Source organism: Pan troglodytes, chromosome 1, assembly GCF_028858775.2.
Source record: "Pan troglodytes isolate AG18354 chromosome 1, NHGRI_mPanTro3-v2.0_pri, whole genome shotgun sequence".
NCBI lineage: Eukaryota > Metazoa > Chordata > Mammalia > Primates > Hominidae > Pan > Pan troglodytes.
Window position 1 is genome coordinate 146,197,047 of NC_072398.2, and position 21,447 is coordinate 146,218,493.

At 41.5% G+C, this 21,447-nt stretch overlaps 1 protein-coding gene across 1 annotated transcript in view; it reads left to right on the forward strand.

The window, feature by feature from the left end:
• LPAR3 (lysophosphatidic acid receptor 3) overlaps window positions 1–21,447 on the forward strand; it is an 81,575-nt gene that overhangs the window by 12,675 nt on the left and 47,453 nt on the right. Inside the window, exon 2 of the mRNA XM_001139887.7 lies at window positions 14,369–15,125. Coding sequence (XP_001139887.1) covers window positions 14,390–15,125 — 736 coding nt within the window. The 5' untranslated portion in view covers window positions 14,369–14,389. The remainder of the gene's footprint in view (window positions 1–14,368; window positions 15,126–21,447) is intronic.

The window sequence follows — 21,447 nt, forward strand, 5'->3', positions numbered from 1 at the left end:
CTGATCATTACTACAGACCTGCCTGGCATTGTCCCTTGCAACAGTTTACTGAGAGGTCTTTGAGACAGGCTGCAAGTGGTAATACTATTTTCTACTCTTTGGAGCTACACGGGCAATTGACTTTTCTGATTCTCCAAGGCCCTCCGTTTCTGGACACTGTCCATTCCTTTCCACCTTTGCTTACATACTTGCAAAAAGTCTTGCCTGAGCTCATCTCTTTCTTGTCTCGCTTGCTAAAAGCTGCAAGGAGCAGCCAAAACAAGCTCATGTTCTGGTTCTGTTCAAGCAATTCTCCTGCCTCAGCCTCCCGAGTAGCTGGCATTACAGGCATGTGCCACCACGCCCAGCTAATTTTGTATTTTTTAGTAGAGATGGGGTTTCTCCATGTTGGTCAGGCTGGTCTCGAACTCCCGACCTCAGGCAATCCTCCCGCCTTGGCCTCCCAAAGTGCTGGGATTACAGGCATGAGCCACCACGCCCAGCCCATTGTGATGTTTTGATACATGTACTATATAGTGATCAGATTGATCAGATCAGAGTAATTAAATTGCTATAAACATTTCTGAGTGTTTATTTTCAATTTCTATACTTATTTTCTTGTTGATAGAAACTAGTCCATGGACTACGTGGATTTAGGCTGCCCAAAGGCTTTTCCCTGCTGGATGTTCAAAGTGGATCACAGGCCTGTTTATGTTCCAACTTACAAGTAGGGAAAGAAGCATGGAGGAGGGCACCTTCATCGTTTTGGGGCTGACCTGGCAGCAGCACACTTCATTTATGCTTACATTCTAGTGGTAAGAACTTAGTCACGCAGCCACCCTAGCTGCAAGGAGGTACAAGGAGTCTGGAAAACCGAGTGTACAGTTGGGCATCCTGGTGCCCAGCTATAAGCCCATTACTCTGTAAGAAAAGGAAAACGTGGGCTGGGCGCGGTGGCTCACGCTTATAATCCCATCACTTTGGGAGGCCGAGGTGGGTGGATCACGAGGCCAGGAGATTAAGACCATCCTGGCTAACACGGTGAAACCCTGTCTCTACTAAAAATACAAAAAAGTAGCCGAGCGTGGTGGCGGGCACCTGTAGTCCCAGCTACTCGGGAGGCTGAGGCAGGAGAATGGCATGAACCCGGGAGGCAGAGCTTGCAGTGAGCCTAGATCGCGCCACTGTCCTCCAGCCTGGGCGACACAGCGAGATTCCATCTCAAAAAAAAAAAAAAAAAAAAAAGAAAAGAAAAGAAAAGAAAGAAAAGGAAAATGTGATTTAGCAGTCTGTCCTGCAGAACATAAAGCTAAATAATAATACAAAGAAATAATTACAAAAGAAGTCACAGGGCAATATGCAATTATGGGCAAATGAGTTAGAACAGCTGTGAGTTTAGTGTCATATCACCCATTGCATGACTTTTTAGAAATGGAGCCTGGGGTTCTGCAGCTTCTTTAATATAGCCTGAGGGTCGAGGCTAGAGGTTAACCATGCAAAGTTCAAGTGAGAAGAGACTAAGAAGCATTCTCAGTGGGAAAGTTCAGAAACCAGATTCCTAGGTTTGGAGCTGAGTTTGAATTCACAAAGCTATGTCCAGAGTAATTGGTCAGGAGCAGATTCAAAGGCAGGGAACACTATAGTAGTCAGGACTAGGCCTCAGGTAAAGTGGCTTCAGCAGTCTACCCTGAGCCCAAGAAAAACACCAGAGAGAGGGAGAGTGAAGGGTCCTAGCCAGAGTAGTTTGGACGGAGGCTTTCCAGTTCCAAACCATCCTGCCAACTTGCCAATGCTTCATTACAAACAACCCCGGGGTCCTGAAGTCACCATGATTTTATCCTCTGTGTTAAAATCCTGGTGTTTAAAGTTGAAACTTTTTTCCTTATGGTGGCCCCACTATCTTCCAACAGCTGAGCTGAGGTAGGTTGAAAATTCATTTGAGAGTGCATACATGCTGCCCTCATGGTGCCTTTCTTCTTGTTTTAGCTCCAAGGCACACTGGGTTCCTGACATGCAAGTGGTAGCTTAGCATGAAAGAGAGGGCGTGAGACGTGTCAGGGCTTGTGGTAATTATTTGGCGTCATCCACATAGAGGAAATAATTTAAGCAATAATATTTTTGGTAGAAGAGAATTTAAAGGGAAAAGAAGAGAGGGCTGAGAACCAAGTCTGGAAGTGTCTGCAATTCAAGAATGGTGGAAAAACAGGAGACAGGAATACTGAGGAGATTGGGAAAAAACAGGAGCATCAAGTCATTGAGGCAGCAGGAGGGGAGTTTGAAGAAGGGAATAACTATTGTCAACTTCCACAGTGAAACCAAAGAAAATAAGGACTGTAAACAGAAGATTTGGGAATTATTCAATCAAATTGAATACTTTAAAAAAAATTTATGTCAGATTCTGTTTGTGGTTCAAAAATCAGAGAGAGAAGGATACCAGCCCTGCTCCTAACAAATTTAGAAGTGAGGTTAAGTCAAATATTTAATAAAATATGTTGAATGTCATGTGAGGTCACAAGTATTTCTCAGCCTTTTTTTTTTTCAAGAATACCCTATACTTGCTTTCTTCGGCTGTATCATCCTAACATTGTTCAACACAATTGTCATCAGGTTTCCAAATCCCCTTATAACCAACTAACTGAAAGTAACCAACTAACTAACACATCGACCAGAGATTTGTTGTGCATCTACTTACTACATGCCACTGTACTGGACATGAGGGGCACAATCATGAGTCAGAAACTGTTCTTTTCCTTAAGAAGCTCATGGTCTGGTGGTAAAGGCTGACACGTAGGCGAAGAATGCATATACAGTGCAATGTCAGGGGACTCCCCACCCCACCTCCTGACTGAGAGTCCGAATCTAGTAAATAAAAATCCATTTTAGGAGCATCAATGTAACATGTATAAAAATTCCAGTTGTACGGATTATAGAGGTTCAAAAGTTGAGGATTGCCTCTGATCTTCCCCAAGCATATTTGTATTCAGATTGGGAGGAGCAGGTGAAGGAACAGAGGTTAAGAATGCTACAGTGAGATGTATTCCTGAGCTTATTCCTGAGCCCCCTTCTCTGTGCTCTGAGCCCCCAAGCTGCTTTGTCTACTTGGGGACTATGTCTGACTTATGTCCCCAGAGTCTAAAGATCATCTGCTGTGATAGTAGTTCCACTAAGGCTGCAGGCAACAGAGCTTTTCTGAGAGCAACACTTACCCAGCATCCCCCATGGCTGGCCAGTCACTGGAAACACCACTGTGTAGGATGAACCATAGTGCACACCTAAGTGCAGCTCTGTAGCTACATTTGCATTGCTTTTGCCTTGCATCTGGCTGCAGCTACCCCTTGGCTCAGGTTGTCATTACCTTACCCCTTGCCAGACATCATAAGAAAAGTCTATTTCTTCCTTCTCTGTAGTGTCTAAATTCAAATGTGGCTAATCCTTAGAATTAAAATGTAGATCCATATCATGTATGAAATTTCCATGGTGCACAAGGCTGGAATACAGTTAGAGTTGGAACTGATTCTGATTGACATTGAAGGACATTTGTGAGGTAGACTCCAGTATGCAGTAAACCATGGGTAGATCATTCATTTATTGAATCACTTACTATCTGCAGAGAAATTTACTAGGGTTTTGGTATTTGTGCGGGGACACTGAGGACATCAAAAGAATTGTGCTACTGGTCCATGCCCTTGGGAATGTGATATATTCCCCTTTCTTTCTCTGAGAGTTGTTATATTTATAATTAGGAAAAGTGTACTAGATCATTCTAAAATATTTAAGAAAATCCATAACATGTATGACTTTTCAAATAACAGTTTTTGTTGTTATTACAATGTATTTTAAAAGACAACTGTAGAGTTCCACAGGCAAGAGGTGATATAGTCAACCTGGTAACTGGAGCGGCGGGGAGGGGATACCATTTACAGAGTGAGGGCAGAGATCGTAGAAACCAACAAGAGATGGTACAGTGTCCCCGAGCTAGAAGCAGCAAGGAGTGGTTAACACCTCTCGACCTGAAAGCTAGAGGAGGGAGGGGAGGCTACCTGTATATAGAGGGATGCCTGTTAGTGGTTAACCCAGCCAACCTACAGCAACCTGGAGGGGAGGAGGCAGGAGAAACCAGTATCTCAACCTCATCCTCCTCCTGCCTTCCAATCTCTTGCTGTTCCTCTCATTGGCAGAAGCTGGAAAGCAAGGAAGCAGTCCCTAAGGGCCAGCCCTGTAGAATACAGGGTAGGGAGGGGAGCTGGAAGATGCACGTGATGAGATTAGGCACCACATTCAAATGTGCATTATATTCATTTACACGACCTGGCTACCTTTACTACCAGACAGACACGGGGTAGGAGAGGGAGGCAGGCAGGAGAGGAGGGGTATGAGGTATGAGCCTTCCTCTCCAGTGATGGATGCTGCTTCCTGACCAAGGCATAGCATTCTCCAGGAGCCCCTCTGGCTTGTTTGTTTAGCAGTAACAGTGCTCTTCTTTAGTATCTTTGAAGCCTTGATTAGAAGAACTGTTTCCCGCTACAGCTGCATGCTTTAAAAATATTATTTTCCTTCCTATGTAGAGTTTGAGGATTCAGACAGGCACTAACCTGGGTGTGTATGATCTCCAGAAGCAAGAAGGAGTTGCTGTAGGTCACTGTTAACCTGTTGCTGGCAACAGGATTATTTGGAACAAACCATATGGAGCAAGAGACTCCTGACTATCCTTCTCAGGACAGGAGACAGGAGACAGGAGACAGGTTATGAAAAATGGAATGAGAAAGGGAATATGGTACCACAGTTGGATTAGGACAGATAATTTAAACCAAAATTTTGTCTGTTGTAAATTTTACAATGTAAAGAAATAGAATTTCCTTTTCATGGGAATTTGCCTTAGTTCATTTTCTGATGCTATAAAAGAGAATACCAGAGACTGGGTAATTTATAAAGAAAAGAAATGTATTTCTCAGAGTCTGGAGACAGGGAAGTCCAAGAGCTTGGCACTGGCATCTGGCAAGGGCCATCCCATGGTGGAGGGGTGGAAGGGAGAGGCGAGCATGCGAGACAGAGAGGAAATCTGGCCAAACTCATTCTTTTTTATCAGGAGCCCACTCCTGTGATAACAAATCCACTCTCTCAGTAACAGCGTTAATCCATTAATCCACCTCTTAAAAGTCCTACCTCTCAGCACTGCTGCACTGGGGATTAAGTTTCCAACACATGAACTCTGGGGGACATATTTATACCATAGCAGAAGTCACTGGTATAAACAAGCACTTTGAAATGTCTCAAAATATATTTTTGCATATGACAAGGTCCTTTGTATAAGAAGAATATCTCTTTCAGCTGTGAATGTTCACACTTTAAAATTTGACATTCTCGGCCAAGCATGATGGCTCACGTCTGTAATCTCAGCACTTTGGGAGACCAACACAGGCAGATCATCTGAGATCAGGAGTTTGAGACCAGCCTGGCCAACGTGGTGAAACCCCATCTCTACTAAAAATACAAAAACTAGCCGGGCATGGTGGCTTGGGCCTGTAGTCCCAGCCACTCAGGAGGCTGAAGCAGGAGAATCGCTTGAACCAGGAAGGTGGAGGTTGCAGTGAGCCAAGATCATACCACTGCACTCCAGCCTGAGTGACAGAGCTAGACTCCATCTCAAAAAAAAAAAAAAATTGACATTCTCAACCCCTTCAAACAGTAAAGCTACTGAAATGTGATTTTACAATGGTCTAAGGCTTATTTGCTGTATAATAGACCATGTCCAGTTATATTATGTATAAATAATATTAATTTTAAGCATTTTGATTAGCATCTTTTACTTTTTCTGTCCTTTTATGAGTCAAGGGACAAAATGTATTAGTCATCTTTGTAGCCTAATGAGTTAGACAAAGATTAAAATTTTATATAAAGCAAACACAAGTAAAGATTTGTGTTATGTTTGGATAAACTAAGTCAAGGAATTTGCTGATCCCATAAAATTCATCTGTCACCTCTTTTATTTAGTTCAATTCTGTATGTTTTCATGTTTGCTTTCCTGTTTAATGAATATGCTTAAGACAGTCTTTGGCCATCAGGAACATCTGGGGAACAATATCTTTGATTCTAGTTGTTTGTTAAACAAGTCCTAGGGTAGAAGCTGTGTGTATATACCAAGACCTTCTGTAAACCCCACTTGATTGGGAGAGAACAGTAGGTGAGCCCCCTGACGTGCCACGGGCTGTCCTCCCTGCCTAAAGGGCTCCAGAACTTGCACTGACACAAGAACCTGTTTATTCTGCTGAGCTCAGGCTGCAGTTTTCCCTGCGTGTCACCATCTCTGAGCTGAAGATGACCTGAGATGCTTAAGCTTTGCGTTTGTATTAAGTATTTTCCCAAGCACACCCATTGTACGCTTGCCTCTCTGTGGCCTCTCCTCTTGGAACCTCTACTGACCAGTATTATGGAGACTTTGTTGATACGTGAAACAGGATCTAGATCAGAGCAATTTTAGGTGTCTGAGTTTAAGATTTGTTCTAAAGAGGCTGGGCACCATGGCTCATGCCTGTAATCCCAGCACTTTGGGAGGCTGAGGCTGGCAGATCACTTGAGGTCAGGAGTTCTAGACTAGTCTGGCCAACACCGTGAAACCCCGTCTCTACTAATAATACAAGAATTAGCTGAGCATGGTGGCGGGCGCCTGTAATGCCAGCTACTCCAGAGGCTGAAGCAGGAGAATCACTTGAACCCGGGAGGCGGAGGCTGCAGTGAGCAGAGATTGCGCCACTGCACTCCAGCCTGGGTGACAGAGCAGAGACTCATCTCAAAAAACAACAACAACAACAAAAAAAAACTGTTCAAAAGAAGCAGAGTAACCAAACCCAAACTTTAGCAACACTGAGGGTTTAGCTTTCTCAAGAGAAATGATCTAGAGTATGAAGATACAGAAACCGAATTGTAACCCTACCCTTAACAAGCACCCCTCTAATAAACATATTCGCTTTATCCAAGAATATCAGAGGCATCTCATTCTCAGTAACAATGTCTGTTTAAATTTAATCTTGAACAAATTGCCACTCCTCTGTTTATTTTACCATATCAAAGAGTAAAGTAACTGCTTATGAAACACAGGGGCTTTATTTATTTTAAAATTAGTGTAGTAGAGTCAACAACATGCCTCCTCTTTAAAAATTATTTTTAATATTTGTTTATTTACAGAGCAGTCTTCTATATACAGAAAAATTGAACGGATAGTACAGAGAGTTCCTATGTTATACCCCCTCCCACACACAGTATCCCTTATTATTAAATCTTACATTACTGTGGTATATTTGTTGCAGTTAATGAACTGATAGGGATATGTTAACGTTAACTAAAATCTGTACTTTGTTTAGATTTCCTTAGTTCTTACCCCTATCCTTTCGGTGTTCCGGGATCCCACCCAGTATCCATATTCTATTTAGTCATTATGTCTCCTTAGGCTCCTCTTGGCTGTGACCATTTTTCAGATTTTCTTTGTTTTTGATGAGTACCAGTTTTGAGGAGTACTGGTCAGAAATGTTGTAGAATGTTCCCCAACTGCGATTTATCTGATGTTTTTCTCGTGATTAGCCTGGGGTTATGGGTTTTTGGGAGGAAGATCACAGTAAACTGTGATTTACTCTCTGATCTTCATCATGAAGTAATACATCTTATCAAGATTACAGACTAGCAATATGACTTATCTTGATCATCTGGCTGAAGTAGTGTTTGTCAAGTTTCTCTGCTGAGACGTCACTAACTGCCCCCACTGCCCGCCTCATTTCCATATTGTGCTCTTTGGAAGGAGGTCCCTGTGTACAGCCTACATATAAAGGAGCTATGCTCCCCCTCCTTTACAGTGGAATATCTATGTTATTTATTTGGTATTCTTCTGCCTGGGAGATTTGTCTCATCTTTCCATTTATTATTTTTTTCAATCATTTATTTATGTCAGTATGGACTCATGGATGTTTATACTTCGGGTTATAATCCAGTACTACTTTATTTTGTTGCCTGGATTGTTGTAGCTTTGGCCATTGGGTCCCTCTTTTGAAGTATTATTCAAAGAGGAATCTTTGTTTCTGGTGTTCATACTAATAGAGAGAGGTCTCTATTGTGAGACTGTCCTTCAGAACGACCCTGACTGGTCTGCTCAGGTGAGCTGCTTTTCTGGGGGTAGGGAACCCACTCCTTATACCTCTCAGCTTGCAGGACTTGGAGCCAAGTCTCCCCAGAGGAATAAATGGGTTGTGAGACCCAAATTAGAGAATATGCAGAAGAAGCATAAAGTAATAATGCTGAATTTGGGTAAAGGTTAGGGGGCATGTAGACATGAGTGCACAAGCATTACTTCATTTAATTCTACATTTAACAAGTATTTACTGAGTGCCTAATGTGTGCTGGGCATTGTTGCAGGCACCATAACAACATATATTCTCTGCCTTCCTAAGCATAACTTCATCAAAAACAAGGAAAATATGAAAAACTGTCACAGCCAAGAGGAGCCTAAGGAGACATAATGACTAAATAGAAGTTGGGGAGATAGACCGTAGCCCAAGTAGATAGTTGAGGTATGGAGAAATGCTGTGGAGAAAAATAAAGCAGGGTAAATGGCTTAAGTGCAGCAGAGGGTGGAGGCTTGGGGTGCTCTTTAGAGAGTGGCAGGGAAAGGGTCTCTGAGGAAATGAATTTGAGCAGGAATGAGGTAGAGAAATGAGCCTCCTGGGTATCTTGGGGAAAAGTCTTCTGGGCAGAGGGAATGGCAAGTGCAAAGGCCTTGAAACTAATGGCTAAAATGAACCTCTGGGATTTCATGTGGATTTAAATCTTCCATGCTATCCTGATTTTGTCATTAACATGAATTATTAAAAGGAATTCAGTGAACAGACGTGATTGCTGACCCAGGATTGGTTGCTAGAGTACCAACTAACCTAACATCCAACTCCCATCTGGATAGAGTTTCCTAAGAGGAGAGGACTGGTCTACATTTGTGAACCATAGAGAAAGAAGATATGCTCAGTATTGACTGACCATGTCTTTGATGTACCATACTTCTTTCTAGGAGGAAGGAGAGATTGTTATTGAAAGCCAGCTAAAAGGCCAGGCAGCAACTTGTCTCATAAGATGTAGCTAGAAATAAAAGCTGCTTGAGTGGTTTTCAAATGTCTTAATTTTCATAATTGTTTCCACATTCTGGGCTGGCTGGACATTTTTTCAGGGAAGCAAGTTTGGAAGAGTCTAAATGAAAGCTTTGCTCATGAAGTTTTCATTTGGATTCCACATATAGACTTTCTAAACCATCATTTTATGAAGTCTTAAATTACTGAAGTTTGAAGTTGTGGTAATTGCTCCAAAGTTTAGCATCTTTTGTTTCTAGGTTAGAACTAACAGACCCTCTAAACCTTTAGTATAAAAACAAACAAACAAAAAACAGCTTGGGATTTGACAGAAGTAAAGTTGAGCAATGTTAACCTGGTCCTGAAATTGACCATATTGTATCCTACTTACCATAAAAGTTGAAAACATATTTTCAGAAAAGTGTCTTCTCAGGGTTAAGAAAAAAAAAGGCCAAAGGCTTTTAGAATGCCCTCTATTTTTTATAGCATGGGGCAGTCTTTTAATGTGATTTGATCAGATCATTCTATTTTGGTAATTCTGTAACTCTTGTAAGTATAAATATAGTCCTTGGTTCTGTCTGGCGTTTCACATGCCTGTGGAGATAAAGTATAGTGTTGCAGATAAGAATGCAGGCTGTAGAACGAGGCTGCCTGAATAGAATCCAGGGTCTCCCACTCCTAGCTGTGTAACCTTAGGCAAGGGTGCTTCAGTTTTCTCAAATGCATAATGGGTGTAATAATAGTATCTCCATCATTGTTGGGAGGATACCATGAGATAATCCATGTAAAATGCTTAGTTCAGCACCTGGCACAGATAAGCACTCAAATATTAATAATGAAAAATAGTAATAATAAAGTAGAGATATTAAGTAATGTACCTGAAAACACTTAGTTAATAGGTGACAGAGCTCGCTACTTGTCATACTTAGTGATTGATGTATAAGTCAGCAAAGGCATTTCACAGAACCTTTTCATTTTAGACATGGAAAAAGATAGTGTAGGACAGAGATTCATTCATTCATTCAACAAATACTGATCCTGTAGATATGAGCATAATAGGCAGGTTCCCTGCTTTGCTGGAGTGGAATGGTCTAGGGGTGGGAGATGGACAATAAATTCTTAAGCAACAAAAGAAAATACTGGGTCACAAGCAACTGGGTAGCTCTGATGGAGGTAAACCAAGGGCTCTCTGAGAATGAGAGCTGTGGAGCTATCTTGAATTAGTCAGAAAAGTATCTTTGTGGAGGGGACATTTAGACTAGGACTGAAGTAACTGATTAATTTGTTGAAAATCACAGAATCATATTTTAAGGGTTAAGGGAGGCCAAGAGATAATAATAAATCAGTCATTTGTTATAAGCTTGCTAAAAATTTTTGGTAATTTCTAGCTAAGACAATATGATAATCTGTAGATAACGTGTACTGGGGAGATCTGTGGTGATGGCATTAGGAAATGTTTTATAGGAGAATTGGTGAAAGCTACATCCTTGTGTGGTCAGGGTTTAGCAAGTCAAGTTTTGGTTATGTTAAGATTAAGTAGAAAACTATTTTATTTTTGTTGTCACTGAAAAACCCTAAAGTGTGCTGTGCTTGTAAGAATAAACTGAACATATGCAAATCTTTGAGGCTTTTCCTTTGAACATTAATTTTGATTTTTCAAAGCCATAATTGTAGAAGATAGAATACATTAAATAGAATATATGCTTCTAATTAAAAGTCTTGATTTACTTATTACAGAAAATGTGGTAGATGGAAAAAATTAGAAAGAATTTTTTAAAAATGACTCACAGTTCCACCATTCTTAACTATTTACATTTCGAGATTTTTTTCATTATCTTTTTCTATATAGTCAACACAAATAAATTTTTGTTATGTGTATTGTATATTAAAGCAATGACATGGGCTTTTTCTTGTATTACCGCAACTTCATAGTGAGTATGTTTTTTATGGACTGTATAGTATTCCATCCTGTGCAATCTTTTTCACCAATTTCCTATGCGAAGTTTTTTTTCTCTCATTGCCTGTTTCTCTCAAAAGTAGGATCTGGAGCCAGGGTACAGTGCTGCTTAGTGGGAGTTCTGGCTAATCATACTTTTTCTGTGATGTCTCAACTTTGTAAGACAAAATTGCTTTGCAGTCTCAGGGCAATTTTTGCTAAAAACATGTCTTAAACTGTTTTGGTTTTGACAAGGGACAGTTGAATTTGAAGATTTTTGAAGTAAAAATCATTGAGGTTTTAGTGCTTGATATAATTAAAAATTCGACCACATGTAAGAAATAAAACTAAAATGTTAAGATCCTTCAAAATAAAATTAGGAAAATTTGAGCAGTATTTTTGTAGTGTCTTAATTCCAATGTCTTTGTGACATATTCATCTTTATATTTCTAATAAATTAGTCAAAGATAATATAACTTTTAAATTAGAAATGTTTCTCTTAGATATATAGAGCATGTAACAAAGTAAAATATATACATTATTTTTAATTAGAAAAGACACATAATAATTGTATTATTAAAATTTCCCATGTGGTGTCTTAGTCTATTCCTATTGCAATAATAAAAATACTTTAGGTAATTAATAAATAACAGAAATTTATTGCTCACTATTCTGGAAGCTAGGAGGTCCAAGATCAAAGCATCAGTAGATTTGGTGTCTGGTGAGGGCCTGGTCTCTGCTTCCAGAAGGGGGCAAATGCTGTGTCCTTGAATGGCAGTGTGGCAAAAAGGGTCTCACGAGTTCTCTCAGGCCTCTTCAATAAGGGCACTAATCCCATTCACTTCCCAAAGTCCCCACCTATTAATATCACTGCAGTTAGGGTTAGGTGTCAACATGAATTTTGGAGGCGCACAAACATTAGCAAGTGATTCTTGGATTGTTTGTCTTGAATTTTTGTATACTTTCAACATGGTTGAAAGCTGTATTTCTCTTTAAATATTTAAATTGAGTATCACTAGATTAGCACCTTGTATTTAACTGTCATATGCTGCTGGTAGAATTAAAAATATGATCTCTCAGGCTGGGTGTGATGGCTCATGCTTGTAATCTCAGCACTTTGGGAGGCCAAGGTGGGCGGATCACCTGAGATCAGGAGTTCGAGACCAACCTGGCCAACATGGTGAAACCCCGTCTCTACTAAAAACACAAAAATTAGCCGGGCATGCTGGCATGAGCCTGTGGTCCCAGCTACTCAGGAGGCTGAGACAGGAGAATCACTTGAACCCAGGAGGCAGAGGTTGCAGTGAGCCAAGATTGCACCACTGCACTCCAGCCTGGGCGACAGAGCAAGACTCCATCTTGGAAAAAAAAAAAAATACTATCTCTCTTAAGTGCAGTTTCACAAGATGTATCAGAAACCCTTAAATAGATTTATATCCTTTACTTCAATTTGAAATCTATGGGTTATTCCTAAAGAAACAATTGGCTAGATATATAAAGATTAATGAACAAGAATGCAGCCTTGCTTATAAAAGTGAAATACAGGAAGCAACCCTAATGTCCAGTATTTAGGATTGGTTAAGTAAGGTGTGGCCTATTCATATAATAGAATATTGTGAAGCTATTAAAATTATACTATCTGTATTTTTAATTTGGGGAAATTATGATATAGTGTAAATATATGATATTATCATGAATTTATTTGATATTTACAGTTAAATATTGGTGACTGTCTGCCAAAGAGAGTAATTTTTATTTTGTCATTATGAAAATTGAGTCTTCCTTTCTTGTAATTGAAAGATACTGGAACCATTTGTCTCTTGAGACTACTCCCAGTTTTTTTTAAGCATATAAAATGATATTTACCTCCCATTTGCTATGGCCAAAAAGCAATATCTAATTCATGTAAAAGTATCATTATACCATTAAAATATAAATTAAAAAGAAGACTGAGATACATTTCTATTTTGTACTACTTAATATTGTTATCTGGTCTTCTTGATTCTGGTTGTGGTATTAGATTTCAGAATTTTCAGGAACTTTAAAATCTGGGGGCTTCTACTGAGCTTTTACTGTCACAGCTCCCAGAGGGCTGCTCAGTCCCTCTGCCGACTGAATCTCTGGTTCTCCAGGGAATAAGCTGCAGCCTCATTCTCAGTGAGGGAGCAGATGGTCATTCTTCCAAGAAGCTAGAACCCTGACCCTAAGCCCAATCTTCTTCCGTAGGACCGTTCATGGCTGTGGCCAGACCGCTGTGAGGCAGAACACTTGGTTTTCCCCACCACGTGTAGACAGATGGGCATCCGTGGGGCTTCTGCCCAGCCCTTCCTTGGCCAAGATGCCTCGCTTTTGGGATTCAAGAGATCTTTTACTGAGAGGATTAGTGTCTTCCCTGTCTGCCTGATATCCCAGTTTGGGGTCTTCTTTCAGACAAGTGTCCGAAGAACATGCCCTCACTTAATAGATATGTTCTTACATCCACATTGAGTTGGAGATCTGCCCCAATTCCAAATCTCAGTCTTGCCTATGGAAGCCCGATCCTCCTCCACCTGCCGTGTTGAGGAATGCTGGAAAATCCAGTGAGCAGGTTCACATTGGTACAGTTTGGGTTAGGAGACTATAAGGAAGAAGTGAACAAAAGGTAAGGAAGGGAGATATTGGGACCAAAGTCTCCATCCCTGCATCATATACCTAATATGTGAATATCAGAGTTGTTTGTTGAAACCAAAAGATGGCAAAAGGAGGATCAGGAGTGGAATCAGAAGTCATAGAAAACTGGTCTCTTGGGGAATCTATTTGGTTATGTGAATGGTAATTCAACTCCTATTATCTTGGGAAGAATGTACCTGAAATTACCAACCTGCCGTTGATTAATGAACATATCCATAAATAACTAATGAACTGGGAGCCAGGAGGAGGCATTAACATAATGTGTTGTCATTGTTACCAGTGCAGAGTGGATATTGCAGGGCTCAGCACATTTGCCCTGTTGATGCCTCCATGAGAATTCATTCATTCATTCAGCCAGCCAGCCAACCTACCAATAATTACCCGCCATGAGGCAGACAGAGCAACTGAATCCTAGGGTTGTAATGGTGAACAAAATAGAGATACGCCCTCCTAACCTGAGCGGCCTAGCCTGGGAAACAAACAATTAAAATGTGCGCTAAATGCTGTGGTAGGAGGTCAGGGGCTATGTCCTGGAGCAAAGGACATTTGCACTGAGACCTGACACTTCAGGTCTTCAACTCCCTTGATGGGAGTTAGCCAGAATGGGCTTAGAAACAGCAATTGATGGCTTAGTGACTGATTTTACAAATGATATTTGTTTCTTCTTTAAATTTCTTTCTAGGATGTTCACTTCTTCTCCACAATGAATGAGTGTCACTATGACAAGCACATGGACTTTTTTTATAATAGGAGCAACACTGATACTGTCGATGACTGGACAGGAACAAAGCTTGTGATTGTTTTGTGTGTTGGGACGTTTTTCTGCCTGTTTATTTTTTTTTCTAATTCTCTGGTCATCGCGGCAGTGATCAAAAACAGAAAATTTCATTTCCCCTTCTACTACCTGTTGGCTAATTTAGCTGCTGCCGATTTCTTCGCTGGAATTGCCTATGTATTCCTGATGTTTAACACAGGCCCAGTTTCAAAAACTTTGACTGTCAACCGCTGGTTTCTCCGTCAGGGGCTTCTGGACAGTAGCTTGACTGCTTCCCTCACCAACTTGCTGGTTATTGCCGTGGAGAGGCACATGTCAATCATGAGGATGCGGGTCCATAGCAACCTGACCAAAAAGAGGGTGACACTGCTCATTTTGCTTGTCTGGGCCATTGCCATTTTTATGGGGGCGGTCCCCACACTGGGCTGGAATTGCCTCTGCAACATCTCTGCCTGCTCTTCCCTGGCCCCCATTTACAGCAGGAGTTACCTTGTTTTCTGGACAGTGTCCAACCTCATGGCCTTCTTCATCATGGTTGTGGTGTACCTGCGGATCTACGTGTACGTGAAGAGGAAAACCAACGTCTTGTCTCCGCATACAAGTGGGTCCATCAGCCGCCGGAGGACACCCATGAAGCTAATGAAGACGGTGATGACTGTCTTAGGTAGGTAAGAGGACCCAAGCAAGCCATCATTCCCATTCATTCAGCAAATCTTTACGGAGCATCTGTGGTGTACCAGGCACTTACTAGGCAGTAAGAATGCAGCAGTGGACAAGAACGGACATAAATCGCCACCCACCTGGAGCTTACACTCTAATAAGGAAAGATAAAATAAGTATTCTAATGGGGGTAAACAAATTAAGTGAAATAAGATGAGTCTCCTGTGGAAAAATGAATCAGGGAAGGAAGGAAAAATAAAGCAGGGAAGGGAGCTGGAGAGTGCTAAGCTAAGCAGGTATCGTTTGCACTTTAAAAAAGTGTTGTGAGGGATGCCTGGAAGATGACTTTTGAGCAGAGGTGTGAAGGCAGTCAGGGAGTGAACCATACTGGTGTCTGGGGAAGGGTGTTCCAGGTGGGAGAAGTGGTAAGCACAGGAGCCCTGACCAGCCAGGAAGCCACTATGGCTGCATGGATCGAGCAGAGGGAGTAGGAGAAGATGAGGTCAGGGAGCTGGTGGGGTAGGGGATGGGCTACTCAGATAATGTAGGGTCATGCGGTTATAAGGACTTCAGCTTTTCATTTTTTTTTCTTTTTTTGCCAGAGCCTCACTCACTCTGTCACCCAGGCTGGAGTGCAGTGGCGCCGTCTCAGCTCACTGCAACCTCCACCTCCCGAATTCAAGCGATTCTCCTGCCTCAGCCTCCCAAGTTGCTGGGATTACAGGCAGCGCACCACCATGCCCAGCTAATTTTTGTATTTTTAGTAGAGATGGGGTTTCTCCATGTTGGCTGGGCCAGTCTCAAGTGAGATGAGAAGCTATGGGAAGGTTTTAAACAGGGGAGTGACATGACCTGACTTATATTTTAATGGTATCTCTCTGGCTACTGTTTTAAGACACTGCTGTAATGAGGCAATAGCAAAAACAGGAAAATTGTTTAACCTATTTATGCCTAGTGTTACATTATTGGAATGCTAAGCTTGTGGGAGTTATTTATATCCTACTGCTCAAGGTCATTGACAAGTTCTGATTTTTCACAAAAGAAATTTGCAACCCCTGGCATAAATGGGTTAATAGAGTATTTCAGTACTCGGGAGAGATCACCATGGCCAGATGGTAGTTGAAGGTGATGGTCAGATTCTGTTTTTTTGTTTTTTGTTTTTTTTATTTGAGACAGGACCTGGCTCTGTCATCTAGGCTATAGTGCAGTGGTGCAATCTCAGCTCACTGCAACCTCCACCTCCTGGCCTCAAGTGATCCTTCTACCTCAGCCTCCCAAGTAGCTGGGGTTACAGGCCTGTGCCACCAGGCCCGGCTAATTTTTGTAATTTTTTTAGAGACAGGGTTTCACCATGTTGCCCAGGCTACTCTCGAACTCCTGAGCTGAAGCCATCCGCCTGCCTCAGCCTCCCACAGTACTGGGATTACAGGTGTGAGCCACTGCACCTGGCCAGATTCCAGATATTTTTTAAAGGATTTACTGATGGGTAAGGTAGAGGGGAAGATGAGAGGTGGAGGAGAAGGTGGGGAATGTCATTAACCAAGATGAGGAAGACTGAAGAGGAGGAGGTTTTGGGGGAAGATCAGGAGTTTGGTTTTGGACAAGCTAAATTTAGGAACCTATTAGACATCCAAGGGGTGTGGCAATTTTATTGAGTGGACAGTTGGATGTATGACTCAGGAATTCAAGATTTAGGTCTGGGCTGGAGATGTACATTTGAGAGCCCTGGGGGGAAACTGGTATTTTAAATCACAGGACTGCGTGAGCTCACCATGAACGTGAATGTGGATATGAAGGAGAGGAGGACCAAGGATGGAGCCGTAGGGCAGGCCCTCCAGTGTAAGGAGGTCAGGAGGTAAGGGGCAGCCAGCAAAGGAGCCCTAGAAGGGATAGAAAACCCAGGAGACTCTGGGAAACTAGAAGAAAGAGAAGAAGGCAATCGAGGAGAGGAAGCATTAGAGGTGTTGGTACCCCTGAGAGGTGGTGTAAGACCAGGTGTTTCTGGCCTTACCAAAGTGGTGGACTTGTGCTGATCTTGAGATCATCACATTTGGTATAGCCAAGAGCCTGATTGGAGTAAAATTAAGAAAGAAAGGAAGAGCCTGGGCAACATGGTGAAACCCCATCTCTATGAAAAATACTAAAATTAGCTGGCCAAGGTGGTGCATACCTGTAGTCCCAGCTACTTGGGTGGCTGAGGTGGGAGAACCGCTTGAACCCGGGAGGTTGAGGTTGAGTGAGCTGTGATCACACCACTGCACTCCAGCCTGAACAACAGAGCAAGAGCCTGTCTTAAGAAACAAAAACAAAACCAAAAAAAAAAAAGGGAGGAGAGAAAGGTTGTGAGCCCTGTACCAAGAAGACATGTGGTTTCGTAGAATTTTCCCTTTGTTTTATTTTCTCTGAAGTAGGTGGCCTATTGCCCCACCTCCCCAGTTCTAATTCTGGGTTACAGGTAGAATTTGTAATGTGTGGGCAGACAAGAACTTTTGTGGTTTCACAGACCTTGTCTTGTAAGGCAGAGAGGCCGTTTCTCACTGTGTGTGTGGCTGCAGCAATGGGGACTGTTGCTGAGAGAGATTCAGGAGTACATTTCTGTCTACTCCTTATGAGAAGGAATTATAAAATGAATTATCAGGTAGCAGTTCATAGTGGAGGATACAGTATGTGTGGTGTGGTATAGAAACCCTCACAATGCCTCTAGGTCCTGAAACTGCTAGTAAGATTTGGGGGTCAGCAGACACAGAGTGTGATTGTTAAAATAATTTCAAACCGAGGATTTATTTAACAAATATTTATATAGTGCTTAATATGTGCCAAGCATTGTCCTAAGTGTTTTTACAAACATTAACTTATTTAATTCTCATGGAAACCCTGTGAGATAGGTGCTACTATTATACCCATTTACCAGATGGAGAAACTGAGAGTTTAAGCAGTGTGTCCAGTCACTCAGCTGTTAACCAAGACTCACTGTGCAGCTGGCCTCTAGAGTTCACATATTTACCACCATACTCTGTGGCTACTTGTGATTTATCTGGACTTTTTACGCTCATCTTTTTGTCCTGTCTTCTGCTTTGACACCGTTGACACATTGATAAGAAAATGGACAAGAACAAGAAAAAGAGGGTTCTCATTAATCGGCATTTCCCCTCGAGCTGGAGAAGATATTGATGTTTTTGATAAAGAATGAACTTTGGTATTTACAGATAGTGTCAATGAACTGTGCTGCTGTCCCTGCTTAACTTGTAGGCATAATCATTTGCTTGGCTATGTGTCTTGAGAAATTACCCACCTGCTTAAAAAGAAAACTTTCTTTTCTCATCATATTATAATATAGTATACAGCATGATAGAGACAAGGATTCCAAAATCCTAGGTGGAGAGAACAGGACCCTTTGTGAGATAGTCATGGTCACAAACTTCAGTTTTGTATGTAATTTTGTCTGCAACAGTTACGGAAGGGGTTAAAAGAAAGGAGCTGGGAGGTTTTGGCAGGTGTGGTATTGACTAAGAGAAAAACCAGAATGAACAATTAAATTTCCAAGTAGGATAAGAGAAGTCATGCAATTGAGATAAGGCAACATTGGGGAATTGGTTAATGGAAGGAAGACAGTTTGGTGTCAGGGACCTCAGAAGTTCCTTAATGGTAAGACAGAGGAACCTTGTGGAAGACAGGAAGCTCAGGGACGAGGGAAATGAAACTCAAGAGCTAGGTGGTGTAAGGCTGAAGACTTCCAGCTCCTGATTTCTCTAGATAACAGAAAGATTTGGGTTTTACCCCCAATTCTTTCATTTTCTACAAGGGTGATCTGCAGCACATCAGCTCATCTTTTCTTGGTTAGATTCCCTCATCAGGTGGCATAGAAGATCTTTAAGTTCTTTACAAGTTACAAAGTTCAATTATCCTTTATGACAGTTAGTAACCAAAGGTGGGAATGAAAAGGAAGAGTGGAGAGAGAGAGAGGGAGAGAGAGATTGAGAGAGAGAATATGAACCTTGTGGGGCAGCACCAAACAGTTCTGTGGATCCAAGCACAGAGCCTCTTTCCTTGACAGCAGCACCTACCACAGTATCTTCCTAGGGAGAAAGCCCCCAGTTCCCTACATACTACATGTAAGAATTCAATTGCCTGAAACAAGCATCTCCCAAATGATAGTATATTAGAAAAATCAACAGTGCTGGCATTAACCATCATCTAATCACTGGTTCTGATTATGTGGAGATGAATAGCTTAATACTCATGTTTTTAATAATTGCAGGATTTAAATGTCTTTATGATAAAATGCTAAACATTTCCATTTACTCCTTGATACATATTTTGTAGGAAAGATTCATTTAAGATTAAATTCATCCAGGTGTGGTGGCTCACGCCTATAATTCTAGCACTTTGGGAGGCCGAGGCGGGCGGATCACTTGAGGTCAGGAGTTTGAGACCATCCTGGCCAACATGGTGAAACCCCGTCTCTACTAAAAATACAAAAATTAGCTGGGTTTGATGGTAGGCACCTGTAATTCCAGCTACTCAGGAGGCTGAGGCAGGAGAATTGGTTGAGCCCAGGAGGTGGAGGTTGCAGTGAGCCAAGATGGCGCCCCTGCACTCCAGCCTGGGTGACAGTGAGACTCCGTATCAAAAAAAAAAAAAAAAAAAAAAAAATTAAATCCTAAAGTTTCTTACGAACCCTCTTCTTTTACATATTAGAAAGTCAGTCTCTAAGTACATATTAACTGTCTATTAAACAGTATCTAAGAGGTACATGGTTGCATGAATTCAGTGAGCTTAATCTTATTTCAGAAGAAGAAAGGATGGACAGGGGCTGTTGAGTGTGGAGACGGCTTCCTAATGGGCTGGGATGCAATCTGGAAGGATAGGTGGGATTTGCATGGGCTGGAGGAAGACACATTCTAAGAGGGAGAAATGGCATACTCAGAAGTGTGATGATAGAAACATTTAAAGCTTGTGCATTACCATGAGGAAGGCCCCACAGAGTACAAATACTTGCTGTGGTGCGGTGGAAAAATAGCTCACCTGTGAACCAGCAAAGTTTAGTTGGCTATCCTCTTTGGAAGGAGAGTAGACCAGATGACCTTTGTGTTCCTTTCCAGCTTTGGGATTTTGGTTGAACACAAAAGCTAACAGCATGGGGATTCAGACTCTTTCCTTGAGGGTAGTGGTGGTAGTGATGATGGTGATGTGAGTTTTCAATCTGTGTGTGCATGATTGGAAAGGCATCAAGGCATCATGTTCCCGTTTCAGCAGCCCTGAGGCAAAATGCTTGCTCACTTCTGGGTTAGAATGTGTGATGGGGCCCTTTATGTGAAAAAAGTTGCTTATTGAATGTTCTCATTGAAAAGACATCGGAGACATATGATCCTGCTTTCCAAAGAGCACCAAGGCCCTGCCTAAGAAAGGGTTTTGAAATCTTACTTGTCAACAAGCCTAATCAGCTACAGCAACCAAACACACAAGAAACCCCACATGGAAACGTCTAATTTATTGTCAAACAACACACCATGTGAACTGTGCACACAGAAATGTTTTGTTATTTCCCAGAAAATGGGCTGGACTTTGCTCTATTTTGCAGTGTCTTAAAATACAAGAGAAAAGAAAGAGGGAAGGGACTTGCAAACCATTCTTTTGAAGTCTTCCATGAACCCTCCTGTCTTTTAGTGATGTTTTTCAAACTGTAAGTTTTGATGCACTGATGAGATTGTAAGCAACACTTTTTAAAATGACATAAAAAGAAGAGAAAATGTCAGAGTGTGTTGCATTTAACAGGTATCAGTATTGTTTTATAACCTTTCTTTGCGTGCCTGTGTGTGTGCTGGGTTGTGATATAAAATGTATTTCCTATCATGAGTTATCGTCAAGAACGTTTGAAAAACCATGATCTTGAGGGTCAAGGTTTATTTTTCTGCCAGAAAGCACTGAACTCTTTTAAAATATGAAACATTATCGTTGTTAAGGGACTTAGGGCTTGTGGTAATTAAAACAGGGAGCTGGTTGGTTTTCTTCTCACTTCTTCCTCCCTCCTCTCCACTTAGATTGATGCTAAATCATCCTCTTTTGTCTCTTAGGGGAGAGAGGAAGAAGGCAAAGTAGCAGTAAGCAAAGAAACGATAGCTCAAGTTCTCATGCTAGGAGGAAATGGGTGAAAATTAAGTACCATAAAGAGCCTTGCCAGAGTACTAATAATAATCACACATGATGTTTCTGCAGTACTGTGTCTTTTTCAGTTTTAATACACTGTTCTCTTTGGTCTTATGGAAATCCTGCCAAGCAAGTAGTTAAGGTATTATTATCCAATTTTCCTGCAACTCCCCTAGATG